At 39.6% G+C, this 19965-nt stretch overlaps 2 protein-coding genes across 2 annotated transcripts; one reads left to right on the top strand and one right to left on the bottom strand.

Moving 5' to 3' along the window:
* Positions 1–355: 355 nt before the first annotated feature.
* On the top strand, positions 356–3527 carry CCDC80 (coiled-coil domain containing 80; the record flags this gene model as incomplete). The annotated part of the gene is made up of 2 exons (XM_009876700.1): positions 356–436; positions 2790–3527. Coding segments are annotated over 2 exons (428 nt in total), but the record flags the coding sequence as incomplete, so codon positions are not given.
* Positions 3528–10137: 6610 nt separating this feature from the next.
* Positions 10138–19465, bottom strand: SLC35A5 (solute carrier family 35, member A5). Its single transcript, XM_009876699.1, has 6 exons — positions 19336–19465; positions 18474–18572; positions 16708–16841; positions 13520–13587; positions 11412–12207; positions 10138–10252 (listed from the first exon to the last, which is right to left on the bottom strand). Exons 1-6 carry the CDS (start codon positions 19463–19465, stop codon positions 10184–10186), a joined length of 1296 nt encoding a protein of 431 aa, XP_009875001.1. The 3' UTR covers positions 10138–10183.
* Between the last annotated feature and the right edge of the window lie 500 nt (positions 19466–19965).

Raw genomic sequence — 19965 nt, 5'->3', positions numbered from 1 at the left:
AAAATTCTACACTTACCCTTGTTGAATTTCAGAAATCCTGTTGCCCTTGGAACACTAGCAGATTCTACACTTACCCTTGTTGAATTTCATAAATCCTGTTGCCCTTGGAACACTAGCAATAGCTTTTATGCAACTGATACCACATTTACTGGACACACTAGCTTATCTGCATGTTTGGGACAGGTGATGTGACTGACAGGGACTCCACAGAAATCAGTAAGTCTTCCTCCTAGAGAGATGGCTGAGACTAGCCCCTAATTTAGCATGCACAGACCTGACTGATTCAACTGAAATCTGCCCGAGAATAAGCAGAAAGATCTGGTCTGACCAAAAACCTCCTTCATTTCCTCCACAGGTCTGCGCCATATAACTATCCTCAAATTGCTAGGACTTGGAGAAGATATTGGAGGTGTCTTAGAGTTGTATCCAATTAATGGTAAGTGACAGTTTCCAGTTTCTTCTGTACTACCCATGAAGGATAATACATAGTGCTGAGTGCTTCCTTGCAGTAATTTCTTTGGAGGAGTGAGTATGACTGTGGTTTTTGTTTTGTTTCTTTTAAGAAACAAAATGACACAAAAGCAAACAACCATCTTTATTAGTGTTCCTGTGCTAAACATCATATAGCTTCTTCAGGACAGAAATGTCCGAATCATCATCTGGAAGTCATCCCACATCTTTATCGCCTACCTGAACACACAGCTCCAAGTACACTCCTCTGCCTGCCTTACTGTCAAAGTGATGTCGGTGACTTTTACATGCTCAAGAGCTTGCAGGGCTAACGGAACAGAGACACAGCAGATTGTTTTGTATGGGCCTTTCATTCATCTTCATAGAATGGTTTGGGTCAGAAAGGACCTGTTAAAGGTCATCTAGTCCAACCCCCCTCACATAGCAAGGGACATCTTTCACCTGCTCAGGTTGCTCAAAGCCCCGCCCAACCTGACTGAAATTTCCAGTTATGGGGCACTTTTTTGTGCAACCTGTTCCTGTGTCACATCACACTAATCTTAAAAATCCTCTTACTTAGATCTAATCTAAATCTACCCTCTGTCAGTGTAAAACCACTACCCCTTGTCCTGTCTCTGGGCCCTGCTAAAAAGTCTTTCTCCATCTTTTTTATAAGCTCCCTTTAAGTATTCCACTTGCATCCAAGCCGGCTACTTCAGGTAACTAACCTTAGGAAATCTCACTGTCAGGGTACATTTCAAATGGTACAGGTTTCTCTACCACCAAATCCTAACAACTGCCTCCATCAGTGGAGGAACAAATATAGGAAAGAGTTTATTTATCCCATTGCTATTTCTATTACTCTGTACATGAAAGCATCCTAGTCCTTCTACCTCATACAAACATCAAGTCCATGCCTAAGAAAGAGTAAGAACAGAGGAAGTGAATGTCATGCTTCCATCAACACTCTTGCAGCCCCTGCTAACTTTTCACTGAAGGACTTCATAACCTTGGTTATAAGTTCCTGTCTGTTACAATCAACAGGTATCTTTCCAATTACATATCTAATATCCCTTTGAACTCACATTAACATCCAGAATGTGTCCTGTGAGAAACTCTACAGATCCACAAGGTACCTTTTATTTGTCCTGAACATGGCCCCTAAAGCTTTGTTTGATGTGTCTTCTGACTTGCAAGGGAAAAAGGTAAACATTTAATCCCCATCCACCCCTGCAGTGATATTCACAATCCTGTAGACTTCTCACCAACACATTTGTTTCACAGACTGCAGTCTTTATTTACCTGGTCATTTCTTATACAGCGTTTACTCCAAACCTATGACCAACCTGGTTGCCTTCCTGACTTTTTTCCCCTGTACTGCCATATTCTTTTGAGGTGAGAGAATCAGAATTTCATGAATGGTTCAAAATGCACATAAACAACAGGTTTCTGTAGGGGTATATATTCTGGTTTGCCTCTTAATATTTTTCTCATGGTTTATAACATCTGTTTTGGCTTTTAACCATCAATGAGCACTGAACTAGCCCTTCATGAAACTCTCTTTCATAGCCCCAAGGTCTCATTGCCAAGTGGTAATGGTCAAACTTCACCATTTCTTATATGGAGTTAACAAAATTTTCAGTGTCCATCATTTAACTTCAATATGAATAGAATTTCTTCTGTCATTTTATTAACCAGTCACACAGTCTTAGAAGGGTCTTCTGCAATGCTTCACAATCATCCCCTGCCCTTACGACTCTGAGTATCTCTACACCCTCAGTACACTTCCTCACCTCCATGTTCACACACCTTATATGCATCATTTACAAACACATCGAACAGCACCAGCTTGACCACAACCAACCACAGAACTTCACTGGTCAGCTCCCTCCACTCTCAGAACTGATCATTAATTCCCACTTTGTTCAACCAAGCTACTGAAGCCTTCTGGAAATCCACATAGCCTCTATCAGCCACACCACGCTGTGATTTTCTCATATGCCTTCTGCATTATGTGAACCAGTGACCCAAGCTGCATAGAGGCCAAAAAAGTGCATGTGTGTTGGCTGACAAAAAGTTGTGCCTCATTCCAGTAGCTTCAGCCTAGAGAATAAAGACAAGTTTACTAAACCTATGAAAACTCTTAAAAATACATCTTTAGTTCACAGTGGAGCAGTTTCACTTCAGATCCAGGAAATCCTGAACTTGTAAATGACAAGAATCGTACACTACCAGCTACTGGGCCATATCCTCTCTCATGTTGCTAACTTGCTTATCTACAAATCATCATCCTTGCCTAAAGAAAATATCAATGCAGTTTTTATGTGATTGCTTTCTAGGAAGCTCTACTGTAGACAGAGAAGATATCCCAGCTAATTTGGTGAAAGACATTCGGAATTATTTCCAAATTAGCCCAGAATACTTCTCCATGCTTCTAGTTGGGAAAGATGGAAACGTCAAATCCTGGTATCCTTCTCCAATGTGGTCTATGGCAATTGTGTATGATCTGATTGATTCCATGCAGCTTCGGCGACAGGAAATGACAATTCAGCAATCGCTCGGCATGCAGTGCCCGGATGATGAGTATGGTGGGTATGGTTACCATAGCTATCACCAGGGATACCAGGAAGGTTACCAAGACGACTACCGTCACCACGGAAGTTACCACCATGGATATCCGTACTGAAAAGAGCAACTTAGCCTCTGACTGCCCCGTGCCTGTCTTCTAATAGCTATCCAAGCAATAGGCGGCCAGTTGCAGACAGTCTTCCCAGGCCACCTAGGTATCCATGCCTTGTTCTTCCACTGTTCAGTCAAGGGACTTCGGTCATTTGCCTTCTCAAAAATGCAGAAGCCTTTACAGTGAAGCAATTCAAACCAGTAGCATTGAAGCTTTAAACAATAAAGACTCCTTTATATTTTTAAACCTTTATAAACAAAGGGCATCAGCAGGTGCTGTTCATATTAAAACCAAACAGAAAAACCCCACAATCCCAGTTCTTGGTCACTACGGTATGGCAGGACATAAACTGTCCAACAAATATTGCAATGCTTTTTTAGTATTTTTTTCTAAGGAGGAAAAGTTAAGTATATTTATTGGAAAGCAGGATTGCATTGTGCTCATGAAGAGAAGCACATAATCACACTTCAGGACTTTCCCAGAAAAAGGAAAATTTAAGAAATAAGCATGGGACAGGCTCTTTAGTAATAACAATAATAATAAAATCCTTTTGAAGTACCATGTCTAAAAAGACAGCATCCCTTCTACAGTGCATTAACATTGTAATTAGCTGAGTTCATTGATGAAAGTAAGAATTTATGACTATGGCAGGATTTGTTTCAATACAACACAATGTAAAGTTCTTAACTACAAAGCTTGCTGCATGGACCCCCATAATTGGGGACCCTGTTCTCTTAGATCCTGCTCGCCTCACAGTTAAACACAAGCTAATGAGAGCTAAGTGGAAACACCAGCCATAGTTTCTGAAATACAGAAAACTGAAAAGCATTATTTTCACCAGAAAGAAAAAAACCAATTCTCATTCACGTATACTTTAAATGAGTTGTAACTAGCTCTCTATAAGTGTTTAATTAAACTATCACTTTAAATTTCACATTTCCTTCTATCTCTTCTTCTCATACCCTCCTCCATGAAAAAAAAAATCTATACTAAATGTTTATAAAAGTCTTTGGGAATAGTTTGATCAGCTCTATTCCTACCATGCTTTCTGAAATGGTTTTCTTCTCCCTTCTCATTGGTGTCTTTGGGCACTGGATCTGTTACACCACCCCACTCCTGAAATCAGCAGCAGGAGCTGCATGCATGGCCATGCCTTCAGCAACAATTGGGTTAGATTTCTAAGCATTAAAGACGCAGCAGAAAGATTCAGGAACATCTTGAAGTGAAGGTATCATGCAAGCCTTCAGAGTGGCGCAGTGGTCACTTCTCATATTGAAAGCATGCCTCATCAGTCATGTTTCTTTTTATAATCCATAGCATGGGTGCACATACCATGCATAGATACATGCAACTAGTTTTGCAACCACAGCCATAGCACAGGAATAGGGAGAAGCTATAGCTCTAAGCTGGCCAGAGCATACTCCACAGTTTGAGTTCTAGCATTCTCCTGATGCTTCTTTTTTTTTTTGCCCCAGATGAAAACAGAACTGAGTAAAGCAACACGTTCACACCAAATCAGATGCTTTCTTTAGAAATCTAGTCACAGAAGGTCAAACCTTGCTTGTCCTTCTTCATGTGAGAAAGGCAGACAGATTTGGAGGTCACAGGGGCTGGGCAGCTCTTTATTAGCTTTACAAACCATGTCACTCTCTGGGGTAGGCTGCCCTTCATACCACAAGGTCTAGTCAGCACAGGATACAGCTCCCAACTTACCTCTCTCAGGTGACTGCAGCTAAGTGGGGGAAGAGAGGCATTTGACAGAATCATTCAAGAGGACCACAGAGAGCTTCCAAGCTCTCATTAACTACAGCATTTCCACTGCCAAGAGCAGTTGACAGAGAAACGCAAAAAAGCGAAGAGGAGCTACAAAAAAAAAAAAAAATCACTGAATTGAAAAGTTTCTAGAAGAAAATGGGAGGTTCAAAATCTCAATTTTAGAAAACAAGTGCTTGTTGCATCAGTGTATTAAGGTCAGCTGCCTAATTTTCTTTGCCTAAAGCAAAAGCAGAGGAAAGCATACCAGATGTCTAACAGCCACCTCCTGTAGACAAAAAGAGAAACACCTTTGGGGTGTTTTCTTTCAGGTGTTCTTTTCAACTTTTCTCTAATCTTGATTTTCATGCAAAGTCTTTAAATGAAAGCCCTTTTAACTCGCTTTACAAATCATGGAAACTAAATGTCCTGTGCTGAGCAGGAGGAGGAGACAGTTAACTTACAAAAAAAGAGTGCAACACCTAATCCAAATTGCCTTTTTTTTTTCCCCTCTCCAGAATTCAAAGTTGTGCAAGTGCCAAACCCAGCCTAGGCATTCAGTGGGAGCTGCATTAAAAAGACAACCCCAATCAAGTTGTACACTTACAAGGGAGGTTGGGATGGGCTCATATCCAAAACTACACACTCATGTATTCACAGAATTTGAGGAAGACTCAGTATTATTCCCCATTCTGGTGCTGACTTCTGCCTTCATTACAAACTGGCTCAAAATTACCAGAAACTTTTAGCAATGATTTAAAATCCTGGTTTTGCAACCTACCTCTCCTCATGGAAAACTTTTTAGCTTTTAGGAACACCAAGCCAAAAAATCATTCCAACAACAACATATAGTTATCTTGAAGACTTACTATAAACATTCAGGAGCTACAATACTCCAAAATGAGGCTTCATTTTGCAAAACACAAGCCAAATCCAAAGCACTGGATCTGTCCCTGCAGCATCACTCTGTAGACAGACTCACAGAGATTGAGATCCAATTTCTACAGCCCTCCGTGGGAAGATTCCGCATGATAAAGAAAAATATTTTTCTTATGCGTATTTATGGGATTTGCTTCAGCTTCAAAATGGCTGTTTTAATCCACAGGCTATCTTTAAAGTACCATGGCTCAGTTGCTACATTCACAAAATAGCTAAAATTAACCAAAATTCTCTTCCCGGGAGGCTTTGTGAACCGCTTCCTCAAACCTGGAGGGGGGGACATAACATCCTCAGCAGCAATTAAGTTCAACCATTTCTAAATAACAGCTCTAAATAACAGCTTAGAAAGAGCTCTCCTTCCAATGTGTTCATAAAGACTATGTGCCAAACTAATGCTGCTCTCCAAAAACCTCCTCATAAACTTCTTTATTGTCACTTGAGGAGAAAAATAGTAAGCTTTCCAAAATGGAGTAGGTCAAAAACTGTACCGTGGAAATACTTAATCAAGTAGGATTCACATGATCTATTTGAAAAGTGTAGCTCTATAGAACAGCTTCCCTTTGCCAACCAGGGCTGCTCTCCAGCTGACAACTGTTTACGGTCACTTCCTCTAACAACTCTTATGTACACACTAAATTTGCCTATTGCCATGGATAGTACAGCTGCACAGAACTGCATGGATACACTTTCGGGTTACCTTAAACACTTTTTTATTGGTAAGTTGATGCAAATCCTTACCCATTTTTAGACAGCAGTTAACATTCCTGTTGCTGCAAAGGGGAAATACAGTTCTCCTCCATTATTAAGAGAAACCTGCCTGGCCAATCCAACAGAATCTCTCTGGGACCTCCAACCTGAAGACAGTAGAAAGATTTCTACATGTTAGACAGGACAAATTCTACCACACAAGTAAAGGCTTGGATCAACAGTTATATACTTGATATGTTTGGGCAATCTAAGACTCTGGCAAATAAGTCAAGCATGATAGCATTGGTGAAATTTATAGAGGGAAGAAAAATCATTAGGCTGGACAAGAGTTGAAAGCAAGAACTAAGTGCACTTTATAAAAATCTGCAGATCAGTCATTTTCAGATCTCATTTCTCTTAATGCAGATATTTCAGGCAGGAAGGTCAACCATAAGGTTTTTAAGACATTCATCTTTGGTTTGACGCTCTGTCATTAGAGGTATGAAGCTGATTTTTACATTCTATCTTAAGGCAACGCAAAGCTCTCCAGAAAACATCATGTAAAAAGCTACTGCTCATGTAAACGCAAAACAATCTAAAGCTAATGGTACTTTCACTCTTCTTGGAAATACCTGCTCAAGTTGGTAGATATGATTGAAAAAGACAATGAACTCAGGCAGGTATATATTGCAAAGCTGTATGTAATGGAAAAAATGAAAATATCTTATTGCAACTAAGTCTTTAACAGTTTGAGCTTCTTTTTTTTTTGCGTTGAACTTTCATTTCCCAAAATAGGATATCACAAACCAATGAAAACCATGTTTCTGGAATTTACATTGAAATATGCTTTCTTACTCATTCTGTACAGATGCAAACAACTAAGATTCCTTCTGTTGAAATGGCCTACCGTATAAGCACAATGAGATTAGCTGTAAAAAATGTTTCAACTACAACAGTAATTCCACTTTTATTCTTATTACATGCTAGGAAAAGTTAATAGTCCAAGGGAAAAAGAAATTAAAATAACAATTTTAGATTCACAGTTTGTAAAACTGATAGTCACGGGTCATGTTAGCTCAGTGGGTTGAGTACGATGCTGACAACGACAACACCGAGGTCACGGGTTCGATTCCTGTTCGGTCCCCATGTGTTGCCGGATCTAGTTGAGAGGCATCCCTGCCCATGACAGGGAGGGTGGATTAAATGATCTCTAAGGTCCCTTCCAACCTAGGCCATTCTACAATTCTATGATTCTATGATTCTATGTATGGAAACAGGCTGCCCAACTTGACGGATCAATGACAAGAGGTATGCTAATTAATATAGCAATGAGCCATCAATTCAGTATGCGTAAGTAAGAGCTGTTATATGCATAGCCTGGAAACAGGATGGCAGAGGGGAACAAAGGCAGGACTGTCTTCAGTCCACAGAGAAATGCATCACTAACTGATTAGTACACACTGTGGTATGAGGCTTTGACACTGAACTCATTGCTTATCTTCTTCAGAATTCTTCTGACAGTATCTTTCAGCTATGAAAGACGCATTTTTGAAGGGAGGAAATTACAAACCAACACCTTTTCCGCTGTTCCAAGAAAACAGGCTTTAAGAACACACCAAGAATCTCTTATGTGCATCCCTATTCCCTTCTCTGTTTTAAAATTCTCTGAATTACTTGGAACCTATTTTTCATTTGATGCAACAGATGCCTCAATAGTGATTCCAAGTTCACTGCACCTGGCATTCTGCAGAACAATTTCACTCTCTACAAAATGAATGCAAAATCTTATCAGTCTAAGAGGGTGGAGCAACACCAATTGATACTACCACCTGCACCTTTCTGCTCAGTGCTCCAGATGTTGAAGGGATATTAAGTAGACTGTAGTTGCATAATATTTGTTTTCGGATAGTGGCCTCAGGGGAAACCAAACCTCTACACATAGTCTTTCTAAACACAAAAAAGACCCTATAATGCATTCATACTGTGTAGCACACTTCTGTTTTATTCAAGCTCATCCAAAATTAGGCCACGTAAGTTGCATGTAAAACTCACTATTTGTTACAAACGCATTGCAGATTTCCAGGTTCCCAGACACTGGTAGACAGGCACACAACAGTCTCACACTGAAAATGTGAGAACTAGTGGCTGAAATCAGTGAAATCTATTCTACTCTCAGTCTCATCAGAGAAAATAAGAAAGGACTCCACAGGAGTCAGTACAGTTATACTGATGTAAAAACAGGAATGAAGACAGAATTAAGACCATTCAAACTCAAATCACACTCTAGAGATCTGTCCATCTGACAGACCAGCATACCCTTAATCCAAACTATTTGATTTATTATACATTCTCAAGTAAAAGTTTTATGAGGTTGGCTCAGAGGACTCTTACTCAGCCAGGGATATGTCAATCTGAATCGCCAAAATACGTTAAAACAGTCAAAATACCTCATTATTTATGAGGTTATTAGAAAGATCTTAAGTCCTGAAAAGAAAAATTTCCGGAGCATTCATACATTGGAAGATGCAGCAAAAACATTAATCAATGCTCATATCACTTCTGCAAGGTGAAGAACAGTTTTATCTCTGCTTTACTAACCAAGGAATTCATACAGGAAGTTACAGTCAACCAAAGCGGTGGAAGAGATGTGGCTACAGTCCAGGACTGCCCTTCACAACGCAGCACGTCATCCAGACCACTGAGTGCAGGGTCCAAGCCTCTTCTTGGGTGGTGTGGTCAAGACACTGGAGGGAAGGAATGGTATCCAGCGGAACCTGGACAGGCTGGACAGGTGGGCCTGTGCAAACCCCATGGAGCTCAACAAGGCCAAGTGCCAGGTCCTGCACCTAGGTTGGGGCAATCCCAAGCACAAATACAGGCTGGGGGATGAGTGGATTGACAGCAGCCCCGCAGAGAACGAGTTGGAGTGCTGGTGGATGAAAAACTGAGTATGTGGCAGCAGTGTGTACTCACAGTCCAGAAAGCCAGTTTCATCCTGGGCTGCATCAAAAAAAGCATGGCTAACGGGTCGAGAGAGGCAATTCTTCCCCCTCTACTCTGCTCTCATGAGGCGTCTCCTGGAGTACAGCTTTCAGCTCTAGGACCCCAACGTAAGGACACAGATTTGCTTGAGCAGATCCAGTGAAGGGCCACAAAGATAATGAGGTGGCTGCAGCACCTCCCCTATAAGGAACAGGCTGAAAGAGTTGGGGTTGTTCAGCCTGGAGAAGAGAAGGCTCCGGGGAAACTTTACAGTGGCCTTCCAGTACCATTTTAAATTGAAAGAGGACATCTTTAGATTAGATATTAGGAAGAAGTTCTTTACTGTGAGGGTGGAGAGGCATTGAAACAGGTTGCCCAGTGAAGTTGCGGATGCTTCATCCCTGGCAGTGTCCAAGGCCAGGCTGGATAGGGCTTGGAGCAACCTGGTCTAGTGGGAGGTGTCCTGCACACAGCAGGGAGTTGAAACCAGATGATCTTTAAGGTCCCTTCCAAGTCAAACCATTCCATGATTCTATGACATGGCTTGAATGTTTTCCTCATCCACCTCTGACATACAGCCCCAAAATAGTCTCAGTTACTTAGCAAGTAGGGAAAAATAACCCTCCTCTATGTTAATAAAATATTAACATTCTCTCACTATGAGTAATAGCACTCCTCTGAGCCAGCTTCGTGCTAGAGGGAATCTTCATCTGTATCAATGTCGCTGCTTGGTTTGTTCAATCTCTCAAACTCTTCTCCATCCTACAGGAACCAGAAGCAAAAGAGAATGTAAGCAAAAGTTAGCTTGTGATTAATACCAACAAAAAAAGGTAAAGTTGATTTTGAAGGTATCACTTATACAAAACAAAGACCCTGTAATTTAAATTTCTTACCAGTGTGTTATAATCTTGCTCTAGGATATACATGCTCATAAAAACATCGTCTGTATCTTTATCAGTTTTTAGCGACTCATTCCCTACAAAAACTTGTAGCTAATTGCTTCACCAGGAAGCCTGCTCATGTAGTGCTATTTGTTTTTATCACAGCTGCACAGCTCTAAGTGCTAAAGAAGATGACACCTGGTCTACCAAAAATATATGACTGTGTTATTTACTGCTTGTTAAACAACAACCTGAAAAGGCACCATTGGAATTTCTGGAAAACATCTCTGCCAAGTTTAATGTTTCTTAAAATTAAATGTAGACAGCACTCTCTGCTGGTTGCAACGTATATTACAGAACACATCCACATGCAGACTAAAAGTACACTGGCATTGGCCTTCTTCCTTAGACTGACAGCTCAGCAAAATTGAATGACATATCTAAGAAAAAGCCTTCCCTGCCATGTTTGAGCTGACTATATTACTATTCAAATTAGGACAAAAACCACTCACGGGCCTGGAGGAAATCTTTTGTAAGGAAAAAAAAAGAAAAAGTATTACAACTCTGTATTTAAACATTAACTCTTTGTCTTCAGGTATCTTTGACTGTTAAGAAAAAAATCTTAATATCAAATATATTAACTTCTTCGTGACACGGGTTCATCCACACAGATTTATCAGTTCTACTTAAGTACAATTATTTCCCAGGCATCAATTCCGATTTCTGGATTCCCAGGCCAGTCATTTTGGTTACAAAGGTTTCAAGAAAGAATCTGTACAAAGCTAACACTGCTCACAGGACTGTCTATCATCACAGGAGGAAAGCAATGCTTACCCACACTTCATGAATTAAAAAAGTGGAATGTACAAAGCACATTTAAAAGACATTAAGAAATTTAAAGGAGTTTTGGTGTTTAAGTTGAAGGATGAGTCCAGTCACACGCAAACTGAATCTTCCAAACATGCCATAGCATAAATGTAGGTGAAACAAAAAAAAAAAAAAAAGAGAAACCAGAGGAGAGGAGTACTGAAAAGCCTTACCCCACTTGACCTCTCCCACGCATCTCCTTTGACGAGTCTGCCCCTTTCCCGCAGAATGGCATATTCCAGGCCTCTTTGTTTACTGGCATTATAGATGAATATGGAGAGAAGCACTACAGGAGCTTCCAAAAAGAACTCTAGAGAAGGCCTGAAGTCAAAGATGACAAAAGAGACGGAGGTGATGATGACAGTGGTGATCTGAGCAGTCAGAACATGGAACATGTTGTCTCGGAATTTCAAGATGAAGGCTACAGACAGCCCCAGGAAAGCTGTGACAAATATAAGAGCCACCGAGAAGATGTTGTGCCCATAAAAGAAGCCACAATTCTCTATCTGCGTCCGGTCCTTAGCCCGCAGCGCCAGCATAAGGCCATTGAACAGCACCCCAAAGGCATAAAGTTTGCTGTTCTGCATGAAGATGCTTTCGGCAAGCTGATCCCCATCTTTCAAGATCTTTTCGTTGTAGATGTTAGCCAGGGCAGAAACGAAACACTGCACCAGGATAAGCAGATGGCCCAGGCTGAGGCGGAGAGGTTTCAATGCTCCTGCCATGGTACTGGTGACATTCCACTGGAAGCTGGGAAGGAAACTTGGTGCTACACAGTTGTCCTTTTCCAGGCATGCTTCCTCAGGTCCGGCATAGAGAAGGCAGTGGTTAGAGGGACTAAAAAACATACTGTGATGGAATCCGTGTGCAGCCAAGCTTTGCTGATGGCCTCCAGTTCCTCGAGTCAGGGCAACGATGGACAGGAATAAAATCACCAGAGATGCCCACTGTACCCAAGAGAGTTTTCGCCTAGGAGCAGACAAAAAAAGCCACCAACTTTAGAAACATAGTGCCACAAATTATATGACAGGAGAATAAGCTCTCTAAAACACGTAAAAGACAACATGTCACAGATCAGGAAACAGAGACAGGCACAGAGAAAAATCTTGGCTTTTCAGAATTGACAGTAAAATGCCAAAACACAGCATGCTTTTCTATGGCAAAGAGGGCCCATCCTGGCAATCGAAGAAATACAAAATGGAGTGTTCTGTAAGGAAAATTTAAGGGAAGTCTTTTAAGATCTTGTTAGCTCTAGATACTAACTGACAACTTAAAAGCAACTGTTGTCTCCATGGGAACGCAGGTCCAATTGATAAAAAGAAATCACAGATATTCAATCAAATACCCTCTTTCTTTGGTAAACTTTCAGTACATTTTAATTTTCCCCCAAGATTTTGCGCCCTTTTCTAGTATTTTATGATGGTAAATCATACAAATCTATGAACACAATTTATGAGACTTAGAAATATTTATACTATTTTTCAAGCAAAGCCTGTTTATTTTGGGGGAAATTTGGAAGATTAAGTAAACAGAGAGAGACATAAATCTAAACAACTAAGAATAAACATTTCAAGCCAGACTATTAGACACTGTTTTGGTATATTAACACCAGTAGAAAAGACATCATTGCTCCAAATTCAATACAAGTGACTTTCTGAGTAGAATATGAAATTAATATCCATTTCCCTGTCAGTCTTTTCTAAATCTAAATCACACCACAAAGAGCACAAATCAGGCAAAGTGGAACACACATGACAGAGTCTGGCTTTTGTCACACGGATAATGAAGAAGAAATATATAATTACTTTTTAAAACACGCTATGCAGTTGATCAGAAACACACATCAGGGCTTGCACAGCATTACCAAAGACACCTCTATCTCTCACTCTATAATCTCATCCCCTCTTGTTAGATTACATTCACATTCAATGAAGAATTTCAACACAGTGGAAAGAAGTACTGGTAATCGTGAAATATAAGATTTAATGCATAAATGAAAGTACCCAAACCTTAATTCTGACCATCCAACAACTATATAATCATGGTTTCAGTGGTTTTCTATTACAGTTGACCAAATGAGTAGAGATATGTGGGGACTCCTAATAAGCAATTGTTTCCTAGAACTTCAGATGTAGAAAACAAAGCCATCTCTCCAAGTCAGTATAGCCACAAGGAAAGAGAATTACTGTTCCCGACAGTCGAAGAGAAAGAATGTAGCTTAACTTCTTCATCAAGGCTAGGAAGATACAAAATTTCATTTACTTTAGCAAATACTACTTACTTTAGCACTATCCTGAAGAGAAGAGCTGTTGTTATAATGACAAAATTTGAGAAGAGTACAGCCATTGCCTAGAAAGATAAGAAGGGGAACAAAGTTATATGCCAGACATAGTGTGGACATCAAAAGTTAAGTGTTCACCTTTCTGCAAGATGTCAAGAGTGAAAAGCATCATCCTGGTACTGATCTTTCTTCCTTACCCAGGCAGAATAACATGCCCCTAAAATGACATTCAAGTCCCATTTCAAAATCTCAGGCAAACTACAGAGCCTCAGTTACACTGTAGTGAGGACATCTGTAGTGAAACAAAGATGTGGGGAAACCAATCCAGTGGAAAACTTACTTAATAAAAAAAAAGAGGATTGTTTAATTTTCTGTTAGATCAGCTCCCCAGCCAGGTTGACCAGTCAACTGTAAAAAGGACTGTGTCAGCACAAAATGAAAATAAGAGAAGAACAGGGGAAGACAGGGCTGCTTTTGGCTGCGGTGCCAGCTTGCAGCATTCATGAAATTTCAGACTTGGACAAGACACTTGCAAAAAATAAACTTCTTGTATGTTAAGTGCATTTGCTGTATCATTTAACAAAGGTAAGGAGGAGCTCAGCTTGAATTTTCAGGACTGCAACTGTACTAAAAATTCCCCTGTTTCAAAGTGAAACTGAAAGCTATTGTCTAATTTGGAAAGAGCCATGTAATAATGACAGTGGCCTTGATCCTGGGCTCCAAGCTCCTTGTGGCAGGGATTGTCTTTCTGGTCTCTGCGTTAGACACTCTATACTGGGACACTGGACCAAGAAGAGGCTCTCTTAAGCACTGCACTTACTACTAAAGATCAGAGGCTACCAGCACCAATGAGGAAAAGAGGTTCTTTTTGTGGGTGCTGCCCAAACTGTGTGTTATCGAGGACTTCCCTGTGTAGCCAGGTATACACACAAAATCTGAATACATCAATACATTTGAACTCTTTCCTCCAATTCAGCCTTAGAGTGAGATGACTTTTTTAGACAATTTCACACAAAACCATATATGGATTCAGAAGTGCAAAACACAAACTGTTATCTTGAACTTCTCATCTACATTTCCACATTCCAAATTATGCAATAGCAGAGCCTTTTTCATTTATCAAGAGGAAATATACAGGCCTTTTTCTCACTACCTTAGTTCCACTCGATTCCAAAATACTATCTGCTCAATACTAAGTCATGAAACAGCACGACACAGGTCCCAAGTAAGGTAAAGACTGACACAAGACACGTGTCTAAGAAACAACAGCTTAAATTTCTGCTTTGCAGAATTATATAATTCAATATATATTCATGTTAGGTCAACATTGTGAAAGAAGAAAAATATTGAATAAAGATCTAAGTCTGGTAGAAACCAGTCCAGAAAAGAGGCTCGATGCAAAATGTACAAGTGTTCCATGTGTACTCTGGTTTTGCTTTACAGTCAAAGCCTCCCATCCAACATCTCTGTTAATATAATACACTCAAAATCTATAGCAAGATAATTACAAGGAAGTAAATTTGAGTTGTTTTGTTCTCTGAGGCCTCAAGGGACTTCTGTGCTGGATGAGAAGGAATAAGAAAAAAATTTACAAAAGATCACCATGACACTAACTTACATGTCACAAACAAAGGCTCTAAAAAATAAGCCTTATTACTTGAAAACGTTAGCTGCTAAAGAGTATCCAGAGTTGTAGCTGAAGCTTAAAAAAAAAAAAGACCTCATCAAAGCAACTCTATACTTCATGCAACTGCTCTCCCAGGTTTTACTTAGTCCCAAATGTAGTTTGTTTTTAAAGCCACACGATACCAAGTTCAGACAGGTATGACTTTCTTCCTTCAAGCATCTTGCCTCGACCTTTTCACTTTCATGGTCTTGTACAGTGTCAAGGTATTCTACCTTGCAGGTATTTAGTGATCTCTTTTACTACTTGTTTACTATGATGTTATGATTTTAGCTAACCCTCATAAAACATATCCATTTAAAAGGTAACAGATGCTAAGAGTTCTAAAAAAATGGAATCTTGGAGCACGTTCCGAGGGGAGAGAGATAAGGGGGGGGAGGAGTATAAGGTATAAAAGCTGTTCACATTACAAAAGATGACCTTAACTGAGCCAAATCAAATTGCTTAAGAAAGCAGTAGTGTTTACGTGACCTTCTGAACACAAGGCTTTGCTATTACAAACATCATAGCTGAATTTCCTTCCTAAAGAAAAAATAAAACAAAAACAAATAAAAAATCCACACAACAAACCCCACCACCAAAAAACCCACACAAGAAACTACAGAACACATGCATGCCATTTTAAGATATCTTACTCTTGATTTTAATTAGATTTTTCCAGCCAGGTCCTATTCTAGACTCTAGTCTGTTACTGACAGAAATGTACACCTAAAGGGACAACATTTTAGAAAGAAATTCGGAAGCAGAAGGAACAGAAACATTAATAGTTATTTTTAATGTTAAACAGGGGCAGCCACAGTATTTTATGACAAGCACAAACCACCTGTTTCCATCTAACTTCAAACATAGATTCTGAACTAAAAAGTACCCAGGAACAAAACCTGTACTATTTCCTGAGCATATGTAGATTCATCTGAAAGGGTGAATGTAGCTAGAAGAAAGCAGCAATTAAATTAATAATCAAAATAATATTTTTAATAATAAAAATTAATAAAGCTTAAAGGCAACTGATAAACAAATGCAAAAATTATGAGTCCCCTCCTCAGTTCCTGTTAAACTTGCTCACTTTGTGGGATTATATTTACTCACTTCTCTTTGGAGTCAGTGAGGAAAGAAAACAAGTCATCAGGTAAAGTCACGTACATAAAGTGGTAGAAGCTCCACAGAAAAACGCAGCTCAAATACTAGCAAAATGAACAAATGCGTTGAGAGAAAAATGAGTTGAAGAAAGCAAAGGAAGGAAAGCACCAAAAATCTGTCTAGCATTTAAGCAATTCAGTTTGTTTCTAAATCAGTTCAGATGGAGAGAATACTCAGAGACTCTCCTTTACTGAGAGTTGTGCAACACTGACAGTGGGAAACAGAATGGGAAGGTCTGGCTCGTCAGGTAACAGAACACTCTTACCTGCAAATCTTGCCTTGCCAGTGTTACAACTGTCCAAGAGCAGTACCTACCTACCACTAAGCTACTGGGAGATACTTTGTTCAGTGTGTATATACTTACTGGCTGGAGGTAGGACAGCACATAGAAGACAATCAAGTTATCCAAAAAGTAAAGAAAGGCAGGAATTGACCATTTCATGGAATTGCAAAAATTCTTCCAGGAAAAACATTCAAAAGGATGATCCAAACAACCCTCTGAAAGGAAAAGAAATCAGTAATAAATGACGGCTTTCTCATTATCAAAGGCCCAGTCCCTTATAACAGAAGAGGGGCCACTGTTTCGTTTTCAGGAACACCATTGGCCAGAAAGAACTAAGGTACCACAGTGCTCTGGCAACACAGAGGACAGATACGGGGCAGAAGACACAACTAGAGCAGCAATCCTGTGTCTACAGGCATTCAGCTCCTTGCTTGAGCAAAGAAAACATCAAGGAATCCGCTATCCCCATCAGAGTATTTGCCCACTGGGAGCAAAAATTCAGTTATCAACCATTCTTTGAGGGCCAAATCTCCCTCACAGTAGCAACGTCATTACTGGGTATGATTTTCTGATTATCATCAATCAAATCTAGAACTGAAACAATGATAGCACCCAAAGGGCAGCCAATAATGTCAGAAATACAAAATAAACCAGAACTCAGTAGCTATATCACACAGCACATGCTCTGGGTAAAACAAGAACATATAGGAAGAAGGAAGAAAGAAAGGACAAGGCACAAAGAATGACATTTACTTAGGTACTCAGGACACACACTTTAGGAGGAAGACTGCAATAAACTTTAGAGTTGATGACAGAAGTACTTTGTTAGCAAGGATATAAGACTACACAATGTTATCTAATCTTCTGAACCATTAACACATTGATTTCAGCAAAACTCAGACATCTGCAAGAAGGAGAATAAAAAACCCAAAGAAAATCAGAAAAGCTGTAATCAGCTGTAGCCAATGGTGACAAACATTGACCAAATATATTTACTGTCTTAGGTATGTCTGTACTAAATGGTGGAAGTAAAAAATTCATCAGCCTGCTAGAGCTATGACTATTGCAGGGAGAAGTGGACAAAAGCAGCAATTCAGTTTAACATGAATCTCCGGTGCCTGACACTCTCTTTCAATTTAAATGTCTGCTCTCCACCATTTTGAAATGCTAAAAAGTTAACCTCTCATACTTTTCATATCAGGACAGAAAAGCCTGCAATGGAAAGCCAGTAGCTATAGTGAAGCCTGACATCGCTTTTGTGAACAGCAGCCCCAAGATTTGTCTTCACAACAAACCTACCTTGAATTACAACATCGATACGTTGCCTCTGACTCAAATACCACTCCACACAAGCAGTGCCTCTTCAGGGGAAGGTGATGATGCTTTTATGTAAAAGCAGTCAGAGTAACAGAACATGAAGGTCAATCCCTGAGTCAGGGCAATTTAAAAACTTCTGTTCAGTCTGATTTCAGTGAGGTGACACCTATTATCCTACCAATACACTGTTAAAATTCTGAAAATGTTATACTGTGTCTTCATTACACTTTCTAATTCAACTTACCTGTCCTCATTTCAGCTACCATACACACAACTCAAGAACACCTGAATTTGCAGCACAAAGTAGTGTTATAAAGTTTAGTTATAATTCTGCATGGAAGACAATTCCAGTAAATCTTACTCCTTACTGGCAGGACCTACTCCATGCTACTACAAGTGAATCCATCACTTGAAAAACAAAAGAAACAAACACACAAAAAAAGAAAAAAAAAACAACAAAAAGGGGATTCGAAGTACAGACAATCTTAGAAAATCAACACATTTTACTTATTTTAAACATAGGTACTCACCTTTTTTTTTAACCCATAGTGCCAATACCACACACAGGACCAGTTTTACTACTTCAGAACATATGTTCACTGTTGTAGGAAGGTAATCATATTTATTATCTGTGGGATTCAGTAAATCATAGAGAGTACACAATCAGGTTCTGTCTTCTGCATTCAAAATTAGAACAAGAAACTATTCTAACCCCTCCAGTTAGAATTTTAGCTACTTTCCATAAATGCAAAACGCTATGGCAGCACTTCCATTACAAATATTCCAAATGTTTATGATATACAACCTCCTGAACAGCCTTCTTTCTGGGGGACCTCATTTAGTCCCACAGTTTACAGCAGAACTTTTTGGAAGAACTCAAGAACATCACTACTTTTTTTTTTAAATAAATAAAAATGGGAACATTTTCCCCTCACAAAAAATGGCTTCCAGGATGACATAACCTTCTTCTTTGTTAGCCTGTTTTGCTAATATTCAATGACAGGAGAAGCAGCCAGCTATATCATGCCCACTATGACACTACTTCCCTTCTCAGCCTGTTGCAAGACAAATATTTCAGTCAAGACATGTACCACCAATAGTGCTTACATAACCACTTAAGTCTTTGAAAATCAACTATAAAATAATTTACTGTCTCATCTTCTAATGGTGAATCTCCATGTGGATCATACATCTTGCCACACAGATTATCACCTTACTTTAGACATATGTCTATATAGAAATTTTCCAGTACAGAAATACATGTCACTGATATAACAGAATATTTATTCTATGAACTCTGCAGGTGGTAAACTAGGCTTTTGGGTATCTATTTTACTCCAAAAATCAACTCCTTCTTATTTGAGGTCCATTATGTTCATTGCCTAACAGCACCTTCGTTGGCGGAATACTTCATTAGGAGGATTCGACTTGAGCCCAACATAATAAACACTCCTCCAAGCAGAAAGGTATAGATGGTTGTCTTGGAATAAAACACAAATCGGCTACAGCACTTGGTCTTCATTCTGCTGTCCTGCTGTCAGTGCCCTTTGGATGACAAAATGAAAATACACTATAAATAGTACTTCCAGAAAGTGGTTAAACCAGGTGAAATGCGTGTATTTTACTGTTTTCTGTTATTTTATACAAAGATGCTTACATTGCAAACCACAATCTCATTCTAGATATATCTTTTCCTTTTTTATTTAAAACATAAATAAACTCGAGAGACAAGGATATGCTATAAGGACCAACAAAAGGGGATAAACAATGTATACCCAGGGACTCAGAAGGTGTCAGAAAGAGGCCAGCTTGTCAAAAGAACGCATCTAGGGAATACTGATTAGCTAAAATGATTAAATAAATTACACACTTACTTTCCTTTCACATTTCAAAAGTGTTCTTGTTCCTAATTTCCCAGCGAGGAGAAGTTTTGCAGCTGCACGGCAAGCGCAACACCTGAGGGATGACCTGGCGCTTCCTGAGCAGCGGCCGGTGCCCAGGGGGCAGAGCGGGAGGACGGCG

Source organism: Apaloderma vittatum, unplaced genomic scaffold, assembly GCF_000703405.1.
Source record: "Apaloderma vittatum isolate BGI_N311 unplaced genomic scaffold, ASM70340v1 scaffold9019, whole genome shotgun sequence".
Lineage (NCBI taxonomy): Eukaryota > Metazoa > Chordata > Aves > Trogoniformes > Trogonidae > Apaloderma > Apaloderma vittatum.
The sequence above is the reverse complement of the archived record's forward strand: the minus strand, read 5'-3'. Positions and strand labels throughout refer to the sequence as shown.